Below are 19,156 nucleotides of genomic sequence, written 5' to 3'. Positions count from 1 at the left end.
GGTACCTGGAAGTGAGGCTGACTGTGACCCCCAGTTTCTCTATGAAAGCCCTCCATACCCGTGACATGAATTGGGGGCCACGGTCGGAGACAATGTCCTCCGGAAGGCCAGTGTCGGAAGACCAGCTGTAACAGTGCCTTAGCGACCTGGAGAGCGGTAGGGAGACCAGAGAGAGAAATAAACAGTCATGATTTAGAAAATCTATCTACAACCACCAGAATGGTGATGAAACCGCCAGAGGGGAGATCAGTAACAAAGTCAATGGACAGATGAGACCAGGGATGCTGAGGCACGGGAAGGGAGCTTCCCTGCTGAAGCATGCCGGGGGGATTTTGTCTGGGCACATACGGAACATGAGTTTCTAGTGGGCCGTGTCCTGCGCCAAGGTGGGCCACCAGTATTTCTCAGAGATGGAGTAAATAGTGCGAGTGATACCTGGGTGTCCAGTGAGGGATGTGTGCGCCCAAGTCAATAGCCTATCCCTTACCTCCGAGGGGGATGTAGATGCTTTCTGGAGGGCAGGTAGAGGTCGCAGTTTCCCTCTCCAGAGCCTGGTGGATGTCCACATCCACGTCCCAAAACACGGGGCCAACAGTAAAGGAAGGATAGGCTGGTGGGCGCTACTCGGCTCTCAGAAGTGGAACCACAAGGTGAGGGAAAGCAGGTCCTCCGGCATCCTGGTGGCCATGCGGTGATTCTCATCCTCAACCAGGAGATGGTGGGGTTATGACAATGAAGCCACGGGAGGCCGAGGATGACTATCCGTTGGTGTAGTGATGAGGAAGGGAAGGCTATCCTGGTGCATAGGTCCCACAGCGAGGGTGAGTGGTGCGTGTGACATTCCAGGATCTCAGTGGTCATCCAGCCAACGCTTGAACCGGAAATTGAAAGCAGATGTTCAGTGAGGCTATAAGGGCCTGTTCAATGAAATTCCCCGCGGCCCTGGAGTCCACTAGAGCAGTAGACAACATTTGAGGGACAGCCAGCTAGTGATATGGATTCTAGAAAGGGTTTGGCAGAAAGTTAGGATGGTGGAATACTCACGCCAAACCCAGGAGACAGATGATCACGGGACCGTCCCTCTACTCTTGTGGACCCCGGGTTGGGACATATCAGACACTGCTGAAGCTGGTGCCCCTCCTGTCCGCAATAGGGACAGAGCCCCAGCTGTCTCCGACAGTGTCGCTCAGCCACAGGTAGGCGAGGGGCCCCTACTTCCATGGGTTCAGGCTCTGACTCAGATTGGTAATTGAAGGAGGGAGAGAGGTGGTGGTACCGACGCTCCCGCAGAAGGTTATCTAGATGGATGGCCATCACGATAAGTGCATCCAAGGAGAGATCTCAGTACGCCAACACCGTCTGGATTTCCTCGCGCAACCCTCTTCCGAATAGGGTGCGGAGTGCCGGCTCAGTCCAGCTGCTGGATGCTGCCACTGTCCTGAAGATGAGGGCGTAATCCGCAGCGGTCTGGCCTTCCTGCCGTAGGTGGAGTAAGCACTCACCTCCATCTCTGGTGGATGATCGAATACCCCCCTGAACAGAGCTGACCTGGACAGACTGGGATACTGGCTCAACAGTATCCAAGCCTCTTGGGCAATGACGATACACCTCACCCATAGCTGTCACCAGTTGAGCCAGCTGGTCGTGGTGTTGGCGAAGTAGGTCTTCCTGTTCACTGACCATCTGGTAGATGCCTTGATCAACTGCTGCTTCCATGAGGTGAGGTGTTATTCTGTAATGAAGATGCAGGGCGTTAGGAAGCAGTTTTGCTAATTTTTATAAAATTCTCTGTAATGATACACAACCAAGCAAAGCGTCTGGACATAAGAACATAAACAGAGACAATAGCGCCTAATGGGAAATGACAATGGAGTGCTATATATATATATTAGGGGGAGTAATCAGGGAAGTGATCAGGTCCAGGTGTGCCAAATGATGAGGCACAGGTGTGCGTAATGAAGGGTTGCCAGGTATGCACATTGATGGGTTGCCAGGACAGGTGGTTAGTAGACAGGCAACATCAAGTGCCAGAAAGGTGGAGCGGGAGTAGACGTTAGTCTTTTTCTACAATTTTCTGCTACACGGGGCACAGAAATAACAAGAATATCTGATGTGGTGGTCCAAACAGTCTGTCTAATCAATACACCATCACATTGACTGCATTTTGTGTGTGCATCCCCTTTAGTGATTAATTGCCTGAATAGAATATCTAGCAATGACATGTCTGTATTTAGACTAACCTGAAAAATTTAGCTGAAGTAATGTTCATTGTGTGAGATGCTGTTTTTGCAAGTTTCACAGCTATCAGTATGCATAGCACTGATCACTGTTTAAATGCCCAACTCTTTTAACCAGGGGAGTAATTGATACGTCAAATCTAGATGTGTCCAGGCCTCTGAACTGCAGACAACAAGAGAGCAGCAAAGTTCTTCTTTAATATCTGAACATTTTGTCATGGATTGTGGGTCAGAATGTTTGAAGGTAGTTTTCACTATCCTGAGATGTAACAATGAGGCAAGGATGAGTTGAACCAACAGTTTTGAAGCCACGTTTTCCAATCTACATATTGTTATCTTTGTATCATTCACAAAATCCTGCTGAAATTTCAATCTATTGACCGGATTTGGCACATTACACAGTAAATTCTGATCATTATTCATCCCTGTCTTTTTCATTAAGACTGAATGATTCAGAACTTATAGCTGGAATCATTTGAAAAGACCTACAGAGATGCTTTGGTGCTTTTTTTTCCCTTTTCTCCCAGCTTTCCTCGGGTTGCGGAAGTACCTTTTGGGATTTCCAAGTTAGGTTTTCTCACATATGTCTCTCTGGCCAGCTTTATGCAGAGTATAGATGTTGACAATGCACTCATCAATTCTATGTTTTGTATCATCAAGAAATAACACTATGATTTTGAACGTTACCTCACTAATTGCTGTACTTCTCTTATTCCGTCTTGGTTTTGACTTGTATGATGCAGAAAACCTCTGTACATTTCCTGTCAAAGGTCAGACCAAATTGGTATTACAGGGAGAACGTTTTTGAAAAGTGTGTCCAACAGCCCTTTCTTAAAGTAAGGGTTTTGATCTGTGCATTGGCCACTAATACTAATGTCTCACAAGAAAACCCATGACTAACAACAAAGAAACACACTATTGATAACTATGCCTACTTGAGCATGGAGTCAAACTGTAAATGAACATGAATTGGATAGCCTATGGATCTGTAATGCATTGAGTGCAGTGTGATCCTCATCTCATTTGAGTGCTGGATTTAGGCCTCAGGGTTGGGGTCAATTTGAATTGAAGGCAATGAATTCAGGGCTGTTTATTTTAATTTTCTTCTAAATAAGCTGATAAGGAAAAGCTATTTAAGTCTAGAAGCTATTTTTTCTCTCCATTTTCTAATTTAAAATTACTTCCAGAATTTACTGACTTCAATTTGACTCCAACTCATGTAGACCTATTAAATGAACAACATATAGACCTCCATACACAAACAGTAATTGTGACAAAATGTACCAATAACAACCAAAACACTGTATTGAGACCAATGTAGGTTTAACAGAATTGTTGGAAGGCAATGAACATTTGGGATAATATAAAACTATAGCAATATGATTTTACTAGGATATGGCCTCAAATATTTTACTTGTCGGGCCAAGATGAATTTTTTGGCACAGGTCAAGTCTGGCCTTGGGTTGATTTTAATGTGTAGTCCTGTGTGGCTCAGTTAATAGAGCATGGTGCTTGCAATGCCAGGGTTGTGGGCTTGATTTCCATGGGGGACCAGTATGAAAATGTATGCTCTCATTACTACTGTAAGTGGTTCTGGATAAGAGCATCTGCTAAATGACTCAAATGTGAAGAAGGTGCAACTGGTTCATCCTTAATCTAGGTTAGTATGTCATGTGTCTTTGAAGTAACTATTCACCTGCTAATAATTGGTATTTGACACCTCCATTAGGGCAAGGCATGAGTTCATTAAAGTCTAGTATGGAATGGCATTTTATTTCACACTGGAAGCAAACAGGGTAAGCTAAAAAATCATTTTATAGACCTACAGTGTATTATTGCATTGGGGATGGAGTAGAAAGTGTTGCTGGGTATTTAGACCAGAGTCCCCCATGAAATAACACCATATATAGATTTTACACCAGTGGAGGCCGCTGAGGGGAGGACGACTCATAATAATGTCTGGAACGAAGCTCATGGAATGGAATCAAACACGTAGAAACCATGAGTTAGACACCATTCCACCGATTCCGCCCCAGCCATTACCATGAGCCCGTCCTCCCCAATTAAGGTGCCACCAACCACCTGTGCCACAGACTCTACAGAGTATTCCCAAACCCCCATTTTACATTGGCACATAGAATACTTTTTTCTCTACAAGCCAATGTGTAATTTATAGGCCTACAGTGAAATGCATTGGGGGCATTTGTTTAACTTTGGGGGGGAAATGTAAATGTCACTTGAATATGAACAAAGATGAATCATTGTTAATGTTATGACAATTATCTTTCATAAATTATGAATAAATACAGGTTAATTACAGTCTTCTATTACGTGGGGGACTTTTATTTAGACATTTTCAAAAATTCCCTCACCCGGAAGTACTTAGAAAGCTGATAGTGGGTGACGAGAGGCTGGTTTATTATAGGACAGGGCTAGAACACAGTGGTTCTAAACCTGTCTTTGGTTAGAATATCACCTAAGTACGAACTTGTTTCATCATCCTTTGGCCAAAAGCATTGTCTTCCCGTAGGACGTGGAGCGTAACGCAACGAAGTTCCGCGCAGCAATAAAGGAGCCCTGGTGCAAATGTTTAAGCGCATGCTTTTCAAGACTGTTTATGATCTGTGACCGTGATGTTTTGTTGTTCCGCGAACCAACGTATAAGTCTCGGACTTTTACGTTTGAGGTTTCTGGCAGCGTGTTCAAATAACCTCCAAGACTCTTCCTTGTTGATTCTGAAGTCGTTCTCTACCTCTCACTGCGCTTCAACGAAGAAAGAGGTGAGCAAAGCCTTGAAGCAGTGGACTCTTGTTGTTAACCCCTTCGGCAAAGTACGGGTTCAGCTCCAATGTAACATCTCCGTACGACCTCTGGACCCGCACGCTTTCCCCGAGGCGAACCGGGCCTTCATCACCATTCATGGCACCAGCGCAGATCAAGCCGTCCAACTAGACAGCTTCCAGGTGCACTATGATGACCAAAACAAGGAACTGTACATCTTGTCCGAGGTCAAAAACAGCAACGTGTCAGTGGAGCTGACTGCTCCCATCAAAAGTGGTGAGTTTTGATTTGTTAAGTTGAATCATGAGTTTAGAGCCACTGTCTGCATCATAAATGAAAGAAGACCATTTAAAAGAATGTCTCTAGGTGTACTAACTGTACTTGGATCAAACTGTCAGCTGATGCTCATGATTACATGATTGATATGATGACCCCTAGCCAAGCACTTCCCCTCCCTCTTATAAAACCAGTGATTAGTTAGATATGACAGCAAAATGGTGAGTGAAATCACATCTGTGTGTGTGTGTCAGACCTTTACATCACCACTCAAGGAGAGGGCAACGTGCATGTCCAGAAGATGGAGGGTGATAGCTGCAGGGTGCAGACAGAGAGGGGGAACTGCGTGCTGCACTCAGTCAAGGTAAATATGAATAGGATTAAAGTGTGTACAGTGAAGTGAAATATGAATAAGGTTATAGTTTGACTAAAACTACAGCCACATCTGTTTTAATGGCCCAGCAGCACCTTCAATTCTTATTCCAAGGGCTTTATTGGCATGGAAAACATGTTTACAATGCCAAAGCAAGTGAATACAGAATAAATATATAAAGCATATAGATAAACATGGTAGCAATTGAAAAGAAACAGTTTGGAGATGAGAATTATTAGACCAAAAGGTGACACAACAGTTCACCTGACGAGACTGAATCCAAACATTACATTAACCACGTTTACATCCACAGCTTTCATGCATGTAAAGCAGTGGAGCCTCCTCTGAGGACGAAGGGGTTGACTATCCTCCTCTGAATTTCATAATAGAGAAACATTAAAGTTATGCTTTTTAGAGAACTATACTAAATAGATTCACATGATTAAAACACTGTTTTGCAATGGTGTACAGTAGCCTCAACAGCACTCTGTAGGGTAGCACCATGGTGTAGCCTGAGGACAGCTAGCGTCTGTCCTCTAGGTACTGCGGCAGACCAGGGGGTTTGGTCAAGACGTTTACCCAGATCAGACACGGACAGAGAAGGATTAGCTCAGTTTCAAGGGTGTTTATTTAAATAATAGATCAAAAAGGATAGGTCTCCCCAATGAGACCCTCTTCGGGATGCCATCTTCTGGTATTCCGGGTCTGGCTGTATCCTGTCGGGCACAAAACTGAACTCCCTCTTGTTACCTCTGCAACTGTCAACAATACCACGGGAGTCCTTTCTTTCCCCCCCCACCCCCTGTGTGCTGCCCTTCTGGCAGCTTTATGGGCCTTACACAGCTGGTGAGCAATCTGCCATTGATTACTCACCAGCTCCCAATCAGCCCCAATTAGTCCTGGCTGGAGAGCCCGTCCAGCAGATGGAGCCATCGCCTCGTGATGTATACTCCATCTGTTACCAGGCCTCGACGAGTCTCCCCCTGGTGGCTGACCTGCTGTACGCCACAGTACATTGACTTCAATACAAAACCTAAGAGGCTCATAGTTCTCACCCCCTTCCATAGACTTACACAGTAATTATGACAACTTCAGGTTGGAGGGTGTCCTCCAATCAGAGCTCTTGCAGCATGAACTGACATGTTGTCCACCCAATCAAAGGATCAGAGAATTTATCTAGTACAGCTAGCACTGCAGTGCATAAAATGTGGTGAGTAGTTCAAATCAAACTGTATTTGTCACATGCGCCTAATACAACAAGTGTAGACTTTACCGTGGAATGCTTAACCAACAGTGCCGTTCAAGAAGAGTTAAGAAAATATGTACCAAGTAGACTAACATAAAAAGTAACACAATAAGAATAACAATGAGGCTATATTAAGGGGGCACCGGTACCGAGTCAGTGTGTGGGGGTACAGGTTAGTTGAGGTAATTTGAACATGGTGAAGTGACTATGCATAGATAATAAACAGCGAGTAGCAGCAGTGTACAAAAGGGGGTGGTGGCGTGTCAATGTAAATTGTCTGGTTGTGATTTTATTAATTGTTCAGCAGTCTTATGGCTTGGGGGTAGAAGCTGTTGAGGAGCCTTTTGGTCTGAGACTTGGCGCTCCGGTACCGCTTGCCGTGCGGTAGCAGAGAGAACCGTCTTTAAGTTGGGTGACTGGAGTCTGACAATTTTGTGGGCTTTCCTCTGACACCGCCTAATTATACAGGTCCTGTATGGCAGGAATCTTGGCCCCAGTGATGTACTTGGCCGTTCGCACTACCCTCTGTAGCGCCTTACGGCCAGATGCCGAGCAGTTGCCATACCAGGCGGTGATGCAACCGGTCAGGATGGTCTCGATGGTGCAGCTGTAGAACCTTTTGAGGATCTGGGGAGCCATGCCAAATGTTTTCACTCTCCTGAGGGGGAAAAGGTTTTGTCGTGCCCTCTTCACGACTGTCTTGGTATGTTTGGACCATGATCGTTCCTTGGTGATGTGGACACCAAGGAACTTGAAACTCTCGACCCGCTCCACTACAGCCCCGCAGATGTTAATGGGGGGCCTGTTCGGCCCGCCATTTCCTTTAGTCCACGATCAGCTCCTTTGTCTTGCTCACATTGAGGGAGAGGTTGTTGTTCTGGCACCACACTGCCAGTTCTCTGACCTCCTCCCTACAGGCCGTCTTGTCAGTGATCACTGTTGTCGTCAGCAAACTTAATGATGGTGTTGGAGTTGTTTGGCCACGCAGTCGTGGGTGAACAGGGAATACAGGAGGGGACTAAGTACACACCCTGAGGGGCCCCAGTGTTAAGGATCAGTGTGGCAGACATGTTGTTGCCTACTCTTACAACGGGGGCTGCCCATCAGGAAGTCCAGGATCCAGTTGCAGAGGGAGGTGTTTAGTCCCAGAGTCTTTAGCTTAGTGATGAGCTTCATGGGCACTATGGTGTTGGAACGCTGAGCTGTAGTCAATGAACAGCATTCTCACATAGGTGTTCCTTTTGTCCAGGTGAGAAAGGGCAGTGTGGAGTGCGATTGAGATTGCATCATCTGTTGGGGCAGTATGCGAATTGGAGTGGGTCTAGGGTGTCTGAGAGGATGCTGTTGTGAGCCATGACCAGCCTTTCAAAGCACTTCATGGCTACTGACGTGAGTGCCATGGGGCGGTAATCATTTAGGCAGGTTACCTTCGCTTCCTTGGGCACAGGGACTATGGTGGTCTGCTTGAAACATGTAGGTATTACAGACTTGGTCAGGGAGAGGTTGAAAATGTCAGTGAAGACACTTGGCAGTTGGTCCGCGCATGCTTTGAGTACACGTCCTGGTAATCCGTCTGGCCCAGCGGCTTTGTGAATGTTGACCTGTTTAAAGGTTTTGTTCACTTCGGCAACCTTTATTGCGTTATCACAAAGTCATCCAGGACAGCTGGTGCTCTCATGCATGCTTCAGTGTTTCTTGCCTCGAAGCAAGCATAAATGGCATTTAGCTCGTCCGGTAGGCTTGCGTCACTGGGCAGATCGCGTCTGGGTTTCCCTTCGTAGTCCGTAATAGTTTTCAAGCTCTGCCACATCCGACGAGCGTCAGAGCTGGTGTAGTAGGATTCAGTCTTAATCCTGTATTGACACTCTGCTTGTTTGATAGTTCGTCTGAGGGCATAGCGGGGTTTCTTATAAGCGTCCGGATTAGTCTCCTGCTCCTTGAAAGCGGCAGCTCGATGTGGATGTTGCCTGTAATCCATGGCTTCTGGTTGAGATATGTACGTACTGTCACTGTGGGGACGATGTTGTTGATGCACTTACTGATGAAGCCGATGACTGAGGTGGTATACTCCACAATGCCATTGGATGAATCCCGGAACATATTCCAGTTTGTGCTAGCAAAACAGTCCTGTAGTGTAGGATCCGCGTCATCTGACCACTTCCGTATTGAGCGAGTCACTGGTACTTCCTGCTTTAGTTTTTGCTTGTGAGCGGGAATCAGGAGGATAAAATTATGGTCAGATTTGCCAAATGGAGGGGGGGAGCTTTGTTTGCATCTCTGTGTGTGGAGTAAAGGTGGTCTAGAATTTTTTTTTTTTCTCTGGTTGCACATGTGACATGCTGGTAAAAATGTGGTAAAACTGATTTAAGTTTGCCTGCATTAAAGTCCCTGGCCACTAGGAGCGCCACTTCTGGGTGACTCTAGAGAGAGACAGTTTTGAACAAATTAATTTCTTCAAAAATGAAGGAGAAGAAAAAGAGAGCTAGCTATATTTCATAGTGTTTTTCTTTTCACTTAGTCAATCCAGCTAGCTAGTTTAGCCTACTCAGAGAGCGGTGCTATTTTAGCTAGCTAGCTATGGCTATCCAACACTGGAACTCTTCCAAGGTAAGCTTTTGGTTTATAATTTTTTTGCCACTGGGGCCCGCCAGTGTAACTGCTTGCTTACTGTACTGCATGATTGTTTCTTAAATATTTTTTCCTTTGACACGCACCAAAAAACAGGCGTGATCATTCTATAGTGGTCCCTGCAGCGTACGCTCAAACCAGTGTTATTTTAGAATGCTTATTTAGAGCGTCCAGTTTCAATTGACGCAAGTCAGCGTTTGAACTGGCCACACTGTTTTTTCACAGAAACATTTTGCACAAGCACAGTCCTTACAAAGTTATGTTCTGAATGTGACCAGTTTCTTTTTGGATGCAATGTGCAGACGTTCACAGAAGTAGAGACGGCATAACACAATCATCCAAACCGGAAAATGTAGGCTACATAAGAATTTTACACACATCATAGGTGTCCATTACAATCTATGCAATAATCAGAATGCATCATTTGTCACAGTACTTGAAAACATGTAAATAATACAGTAAATACAGTGAGGGGGGAAAAGTATTTGATCCCCTGCTGATTTTGTACTTTTGCCCACTGACAAAGAAATGATCAGTCTATGATTTTAATGGTAGGTTTATTTGAACAGTGAGAGACAGAATAACAACAAAAAAATCCACAATAACGCATGTCAAAAATGTTATAAAATTATTTGCATTTTAATGAGGGAAATAAGTATTTGACCCCTCTGCAAAACATGACTTAGTACTTGGTGGCAAAACCCTTGTTGGCAATCACAGAGGTCAGACGTTTCTTGTAGTTGGCCACCAGGTTTGCACACATCTCAGGAGGGATTTTGTCCCACTCCTCTTTGCAGATCTTCTCCAAGTCATTAAGGTTTCGAGGCTGACGTTTGTCAACTCGAACCTTCAGCTCCCTCCACAGATTTTCTATGGGATTAAGGTCTGGAGACTGGCTAGGCCACTCCAGGACCTTAATGTGCTTCTTCTTGAGCCTCTCCTTTGTTGCCTTGGCCGTGTGTTTTGGGTCATTGTCATGCTGGAATACCCATTCACGACCCATTTTCAATGCCCTGGCTGAGGGAAGGAGGTTCTCACCCAAGATTTGACGGTACATGGCCCCGTCCATCGTCCCTTTGATGCGGTGAAGTTGTCCTGTCCCCTTAGCAGAAAAACACCCCCTTAGCATAATGTTTCCACCTCCATGTTTGACGGTGGAGATGGTGTTCTTGTGGTCATAGGCAGCATTCCTCCTCCTCCAAACACGGCGAGTTGAGTTGATGCCAAAGAGCTCCATTTTGGTCTCATCTGACCACAACACTTTCACCCAGTTGTCCTCTGCCAATGAACATCTGAATGATTCAAACTTCAGACGGGCATGTCTAAGTGCTTTCTTGAGCAGGGGGACCTTGCGGGCGCTGCAGGATTTCAGTCCTTCACGGCGTAGTGTGTTACCAATTGTTTTCTTGGTGACTATGGTCCCAGCTGACAAGATCCTCCCGTGTAGTTCTGGGCTGATTCCTCACCGTTCTCATGATCATTGCAACTCCACGAGGTGAGATCTTGCATGGTGCGCCAGGCCGAGGGAGATTGACAGTTCTTTTGTGTTTCTTCCATTTGCGAATAATCGCACAAACTGTTGTCACCTTCTCACCAAGCTGCTTGGCGATGGTCTTATAGCCCATTCCAGCCTTGTGTAGGTCTACAATCTTGTCCCTGACATCCTTGGAGAGCTCTTTGGTCTTGGCCATGGTGGAGAGTTTGGAATCTGATTGATTGATTGCTTCTGTGGACAGGTGTCTTTAATACAGGTAACAAGCTGCGGTTAGGAGCACTCCCTTTAAGAGCGTGCTCCTAATCTCAGCTCGTTACCTGTATAAAAGACACCTGGGAGCCAGAAATCTTTCTGATTGAGAGGGGTCAAATACTTATTTCCCTCATTTAAAATGCAAATCAATTTATAAAATTTGACATGCATTTTATGGATTTTTTGTTGTTGTTGTTATGTCTCTCACTGTTCAAATAAACCTACCATTAAAATTAAAGACTGATCATTTCTTTGTCAGTGGGCAAAAGTACAAAATCTGCAGGGGATCAAATACTTTTTTCCTCACTGTACATTATCATAAATATGTACATACATACAGTAGAAACGACGTGATGTACAGATATTAAGGCACTTTGATAGGAACGCACACTTGTCCAAAGTTATTATTTGAAAGGAAAACAACAATGAAGGCAATGCGAGCACCAGCCAGAAAATGTGCCACGGGGAAAGAATTTGTGCAAGACTGCGCAAATGTCTGCATACTTGATCTGTGAAAACACGGGGGAAGTGCTTGGGGTCTCCTCAAGAAAAGTTTGTCCGGCTCAGTAAAACCTCAAACATCATTTGTCCGTAACAATGAAATGGGCTACTTCTATGTGAATTAGAGGTGGAACACACCTCCATGCAAACTGTTAGAAAATAATTATAAATTGACAAGTTGAAACACAGCCTACAGATAATTAGCAGGCAGCGCGGGTTAACTGTCCTGTTGCGTAACAGTCACATTTTGTAACAGTGAGTGCATTCTGACATCATGTGCATAAAACAACTCACGCTGGGGTGGCCGTTAGAGATATTTGGAACTCACACGTGAAAAGGTTAATTTCGATTTGCCAGTGGGTGCTTCACCCTCAGCACCCCTACTTCCCTTGGCTATGCCTTGTAGGCTCGGGGGGATTAGATATTGCTTGAGCATGCATCTTCTTGTGTGTTTTTTTGGGGGGGGGGGGGGGGGCAATGGGAGGAGAGCAAAAAATATTTCCATTGTAAAAAAAAATCTCCTATTCTATTGTACAGGGTCACCAGGTGCAGGTCCAGTCCCAGGGGGGCAACGTCACTGGGGTGGGAACCATCCATGGCAATGTGGACATCAGCACCTCTGGACACAGTGTACAGTAGCTGCTGTTATACTCTGAGACCTTCCCTACCCAATTGTTTATTTTATATAAGTATATATGTGTCGAATGGTACAGCGGGGAGAACAAGTATTTGATACACTGCCGATTTTGCAGGTTTTCCTACTTACAAAGCATGTAGAGGTCTGTAATTTTTATCATAGGTACACTTCAACTGTGAGAGACGGAATCTAAAACAAAAATGCTAATTAATTACTTAAAAATCATACAATGTGATTTTCTGGATTTTTGTTTTAGATTCCGTCTCTCACAGTTGAAGTGTACCTATGATACAAATTACAGACCTCTACATACTTTGTAAGTAGGAAAACCTGCAAAATCGGCAGTGTATCAAATACTTGTTCTCCCCACTGTATGTGTATTACAGTTAATACTAGATATAAGCTCTTTCTGTGCTCTGTCTGTAGGCGGTGAATGTGAAGAAGATCCAGGGTACTACTATGAACGTGTCGACAGAACATGGCTCTCTGAAGGTGAAGGCCATCTATGCTGAGTCCACCTCCATATCGTCCTCTTCAGGGAGGATACAGCTGGGACACATACATGGTGAGGAGGGGAGTGCTGCGCATATAGTGGATGGTACATTTAGCATTGCATAGTAACACAGCCTTCATGAGACTTGAAACATTGTCACCCCAGAGCTTTGGCTTTTATTAGTCAATGGTATTGAGTGGTTTGTGGAATATGTTGTCGTTGTGATATCGGTTTGAATTCACACATACAGTTGAAGTCGGAAGTTTACATACGGAAGTTTACATACACCTTAGCCAAATACGTTTAAATTTACCACAGGCGGACGCAAAGTTGTAGAAACAGCTCAAGGATAATCAATAGAAACAGGATGCACCTGCGCTCAATTTGGAGTATCATAGCAAAGGGTCTGAATACCTATGTTAAGGCATTTCTCTTTATTTTTTTATTAATTTGCAAAACATTTTTAAAGACCTGTTTTCACTGTCATTATGGTGTGTTGCGTGTAGATTTGAGGAAATCTATGTAATACATTTTAGAAAAAGTCTAACGTAACAATATTTGGAAAAAGTCAAATGGTCTGAATACCTTCTGAATGCACTGTATATGTTGGCCACAATATAATACTGTATTTCTAGTCATATACAGTTGAATTCGGAAGTTTACATACACCTTAGCCAAATACATTTAAACTCAGTTTTTCACAATTCCTGAAATGTAATCCTTGTAAGTTAGGATCACCACTTTATTTTAAGAATGTGAAATGTCAGAATAATAGTAGAGAGAATAATTTATTTCAGCTTTTATTTCTTTCATCACGTTTCCAGTGGGTCAGAAGTTTACATACACTCAATTAGTATTTGGCAGCACTGCCTTTAAATTGTTTAACTTGAGTCAAATGTTTTGGGTAGCCTTCCACAAGCTTCCCACAAGTTGGGTGAATTTTGTCCCCTTCCTCCTGACAGAGCTGGTGTAACTGAGTCAGGTTTGTAGGCCTCCTTGCTCGCGCGCACTTTTTCAGTTCTGCCCACAAATTTTCTATAGGATTGAGGTCAGGGCTTTGTGATGGCCACTCCAATACCTCGACTTTGTTGTCCTTAAGCCATTTTGCCACAACTTTGGAAGTATGCTTGGGGTCATTGTCCATTTGGAAGACCAAGCTTTAACTTCCTGACTGATGTCTTGAGCTGTTGCTTCAATATATTCACATAATTTTCCTGCCTCATGATGCCATCTATTTTGCGAAGTGCACCAGTCCCTCCTGCAGCAAAGCACTCCCACAACATGATGCTGCCACCCCTGTGCTTCACGGTTGGGATGGTGTTCTTCGGCTTGCAAGCCTCCCCTTTTTTCCTCCAAACATAACGATGGCCATTATGGCCAAACAGTTCTATTTTTGTTTCATCAGACCAGAGGACATTTCTCCAAAAAATACGATCTTTGTCCCCATGTGCAGTTGCAAACCATAGTCTGGCTTTTTTATGGCGGTTTTGGAGCAGTGGCTTCTTCCTTACTAAGCGGCTTTTCAGGTTATGTCGATATAGGACTCGTTTTACTGTGGATACAGATACTTTTGTACCTGTTTCTTCCAGCGTCTTTTGCTGTTGTTCTGGGATTGATTTGCACTTTTCGCACCAAAGTACGTTCATCTCTAGGAGACAGAACGAGTCTCCTTCCTCAGCAGTATGATGGCTGCGTGGTCCCATGGTGTTTATACTTGTGTACTATTGTTTGTACAGATGAATGTGGTACCTTCAGGCGTTTGGAAATTGCTCCCAAGGATGAACCAGACTTGTGGAGGTCTACAATTTTATTTCTGAGGTCTTGGCTGATTTCTTTTGATTTTCACATGATGTCAAGCAAAGAGGCACTGAGTTTGAAGGTAGGCCTTGAAATACATCCACAGGTCCACCTCCAATTGAGTCAAATGACATCAATTAGCCTATCAGAAGCTTCTAAAGCCATGACACCATTTTCTGGAATATTCCAAGCTGTTTAAAGGCACAGTCAACTTAGTGTATGTAAACTTCTGACCCACTGGAATTGTGATACAGTGAATTGTAAGTGAAATAATCTGCCTGTAAACAATTGTTGGAAAAATTACTTGTCATGCACAAAGTAGATGAGCTTAACCGACTTGCCAAAACTATAGTTTGTTAACAAGAAATTTGTGGAGTGGTTGAAAAACGAGTTTTAATGACTCCAAACTATGTTAACTTCCGACTTCAACTGTATTTTTATTTTATTTCACCTTTATTTAACCAGGTAGGCCAGTTGAGAACAAGTTCTCATTTACAGCTGCGACCTGGCCAAGATAAAGCAAAGCAGTTCGAGACACAGAATAAACAAACACACAGTCAATAATACAGTAGAAAAAGTCTATATACAGTGTGTGCAAATGAGGTAAGATAAGGGATATAAAGGCAATAAATAGGCCATGGTAGCTAAGTAATTACAATATACCAATTAAGCACTGGAGTGATTGATGTGTACAAGATTAATGTGTACGTAGAGATACTGGGGTGCAAAGGAGCAAGATAAATAAATACAGTATGGGGATGAGGTAGTTGGATGGGCTATGTACAGCTGCAGTGATCTGTGCGTATACTGCCAAATACTGGCCAGCACTTTTAGTTAGGGCCCTGAATTTTTATTGAACACGTGACATGACCTGCAAAAACCCTGGGCCCTATTTATCAGCTATATCTAAGGCACAGAGTTTTCCTGGTCAGGACTGTTTTGGTTTAGTGACTACCATTATTCAGACTAGAGACTTAAACGCTTTCCCTAACTTGGTGTAAACAAGATGATTAAGTTGTGGATGGCCTGAGTGAGTCACTGCTTAGATAAATCAAGGTTACGTAGAGTGAAAGAAGAAGAGGAACCTCTGGCAACAAAAAAACAAACAGGAAGAGCAATTAACAGAGAGAAAGTGAGGCAAGAAGAGGATGAGTCAGCCATAATGAATGGAGATTTCCTCTGAGATAGACAGCCTCTCTGTTCTCCTAGAGGACATGGAAACCATTATCCTGTGAGCTCTCTGGGTACATCAGCGTCTCACGTTTAGTTTCTTTGTCATACAGGCGATGCCACAGTGCGGAATGAGACTGGAGATATAATTGTAGGTAAGTGGGCCAATACTCTGTGCTACATTTGAAAACCGATTGTGTCCAATTTTGTTTGAGACTATTTTAAGCTGATTTTAAGCGTACCTTTTTTTTTTAACTTTGCCACGTTTTGCCAGATGGGTCTAATAATGGCTTCCTGAAGGTGTTGTCCAACAGTGGAAACATTGATGCATATGTAGGAGACAGTGGCAGTGCAGAACTCCACTCTCAGCAAGGTAAACATAATAACATTCTGGGTGGATGTACTGGGTATAGGATGAGCCATATCTGGTCATCCCTCTGAATTGTCTCTTTCTCTCTCTCCAATGTTACACCTCTGACCCAGTCTTCTCCTGTCACTGTCTTTCCATCACTCTTTTCTCCCTTTTGCTTTCTATGCCCCCCTTCTTCCTCCCTCTCTCAGGTGCAGTGTCTGTGCGTGTCCCCTCCTCTATAAGAGCAGGAGTGCAGCTGTGTGGAACGTCAGTAGAGATCAGCCCAGAGATAGTCCTTCACCAAGCAGAGAGAGATTCCAAAGATGGCATGACTACTGTCACCGGTCAGTCATCCCTAAAAATACTACTTGGACTCAACTCACCAATGAGTTATACTTACTCCTACTGTTTCTCACCCAGTGAGTACAGTACACAGCTGCTACTGTTACTACTAAACCCACCCAATTCCATTTATTCTGCTCTTCCTGTAGGCCATATGAATGGGCAACCCCAGGGTGACCAGTGGATCAGGGCCCAGGCAGACAGAGGCTCCATCACCCTGAAGGCACAGAGCTGGTTTGAGTCTCTGAAGCTGGGCAGCTGAGGCTTCACTCCTACGCCTAGGCCCCATTCCAACACTTCCAAAAATGTCCTACCTACTTCCTGTCTACCTACTGAACTAAGTCCTCAGGGACAAGTGTAGACATAACTGTCCTTTATGTTGATAGTGACTATCTCACTGACTGTGACTGTTGGGCAGAGTCCAACCACAGTTCGTTCTCTGTTACTGCTAAGCTGACATAGGAGAGACAAAAAAAGAGAAAGTTGCCAATGTGGAACTGGAAGACAGATCAGTGATATGATGAAATGAATCGCCCTCTGGGGGTCTTGACACATGCAGACGGAGAACCCCATGAGAGCAGATTTAAACAAATTCAAATCTAATTGATTTCTGTTCTCAATCAATAGTTTCATTAGTGAATATCATGATGAAGGTAAAATCACATCTGTAGCATTGACAACGGTTACTAGACTTTATTACGTGTCTAAATGCAGTTGCAAAACATGATCACGGTTAGTAGAGGTAACTCAGTCATTATGTTTCTGCTTTAGCCAACTGTTGTCATGAGATGGCTCAAGCATAAATCTAGTGGCAGCCAGGCTAGTTCAGTCATTGGCTGTTTCTGAATAGCCGCGCTTGCATTTTAAATACTATGCGAAAATAGAAAGTTTGATAGTATGTGAAATGTAAATGTTTTAGCTTTCTTTTAATGGCAGGATGTATATTCATTTTGGCTTTTCATCTAGTAGAATTCATTGCACACTTTTGAGGAAGATAATTGCCTTGTTTGTTATGACAAACCAGGAGAACCTCACTCTTAACCTCTGACCGTAGGGTTGAAACTGCAAAATGCACAAAATGTTTTTAGATGCTTGGTAAAAGAATGTGACCAGTGTTTGTTGTTGTTGCCTTTATTTTAAACTATTCATGGGGGGGGGGGGTTCAATTTACTGCGAATAACAAGTACTGGGAAAAGTGTTGACATCAACACTGACAATGAAATCATAGAGGCAATTTTGTTTTTTGAATATTATTACAATGCAAAAAATATTTGCTGTATGATGTAAATGAAATTAAATAATCCATGTTGTAATGCATATAAAATATATTTATCCTTTCTCCCACTCAGTTGAAATGTTTTGATGTAGAAGCTTTACATAAATGTATATACTGCATTGATGTTCTGATAAAAATTCAACAATATTTCCTTGCCTAAAAATAATCTGTTGTGGTTATTCGTCTTTGGTCATTCGAGTCAGGTGCTTGACATTGAGCTAGAGTTAAAGGTGCAGTGAATGGTAGGGATTTGGTTTACCTTAAATTGGTAGTTTGTATGTATAAACTCTGTCCTCGTGTGTTTGTTTGTCTGCATGGACTGTGTACTCATGTTGTGTAATTGTAGTCCTCTCCACAGGCCTTTATCAAATTCCTATTTTTGTTATTTACATTTACGTCATTTAGCAGACGCTCTTATCCAGAGCGACTTAAATTGCCAGAGCGACTTATTTCTACCTGGTGCTGGCTTGTCTTCCTCCTAGGTGTTCTAGTCGGATCATCTGATTGGATACGGCAGTCATAGCCAAACTAGTAGGGGGCTACATTGTTACTGTGCTCCCACTGCTCAGGACTGCAGGCTCATGCCCTGGAAACATGAGTAAGGTGTTTGACATGGCTAACTGTAATTCTACACATATACAGCAAGCTATGGAAGCATTACCTAGTCCATGATGTTGCAGCGACTGATGTCCAGAGGGAGGAGAGAGGAGCTGCTACTGGGCCACTCCAGACTGGAATCAGACATGTTATCACAGTAAAAGGCTCTGCATGGTCAATCCAACTTCTGCATTGGACATACAGCATTTACTGCGATGCGGCCTCTGCAGAAGTCAGAGCAAACACACTTTTTGCACTTTGCAGAGCTGTTGTGAAGGAAGTTGTCAAGGAAGTGAGTTTGTTTATACAGGACCTCCCACCCCCACCTACCTTCAACCAATCAATGCGGAGCTATATGGAGCCTACGCATTGTCACAACATTTTGGAGGTGCACGGCGATGCAGTACGGAGCTCGATTTGGCTTCTTCAAGCCTCCAGAGGCTCCGCAATTGCGTCAAAACCTCCATGAGGAGCCTCCGGATTAGATTTTCGGAGCAAGCATAAATTGGCTTTAAGACACTCGGGGTTCAGCTCACTGCAACTAGTACAAACACATCACGCTAGTCAGTCAATGCGTGTACAGTACATGTGTGTGTAATGTGTGTGTGTGTGTGTGTGTATTTACTTGTATGACCTTACATTGAGCCACCCTCATGATAGATAAGTCGATGCGGCTGCAGTTGCTCAGATTCAGCTCCCTCAG

The 19,156-nt window shown here is 43.8% G+C and overlaps 1 protein-coding gene across 1 annotated transcript; it reads left to right on the top strand.

Annotated features, from left to right (window-relative positions):
- The first annotated feature begins 4,619 nt into the window (after positions 1-4,619).
- On the top strand, positions 4,620-18,019 carry fam185a (family with sequence similarity 185 member A). The gene is made up of 8 exons (XM_029696623.1): positions 4,620-5,294; positions 5,549-5,658; positions 12,327-12,419; positions 12,853-12,991; positions 16,000-16,041; positions 16,161-16,259; positions 16,448-16,582; positions 16,730-18,019. The coding sequence occupies exons 1-8, from the start codon at positions 4,871-4,873 to the stop codon at positions 16,840-16,842; spliced, it is 1,155 nt and encodes a 384-aa protein (XP_029552483.1). The 5' UTR covers positions 4,620-4,870; the 3' UTR covers positions 16,843-18,019.
- Positions 18,020-19,156: the final 1,137 nt, after the last annotated feature.

The sequence above is a fragment of the Salmo trutta genome, chromosome 17 (assembly GCF_901001165.1).
Source record: "Salmo trutta chromosome 17, fSalTru1.1, whole genome shotgun sequence".
Taxonomy (NCBI): Eukaryota; Metazoa; Chordata; class Actinopteri; order Salmoniformes; family Salmonidae; genus Salmo; species Salmo trutta.
The sequence above is the reverse complement of the archived record's forward strand: the minus strand, read 5'-3'. Positions and strand labels throughout refer to the sequence as shown.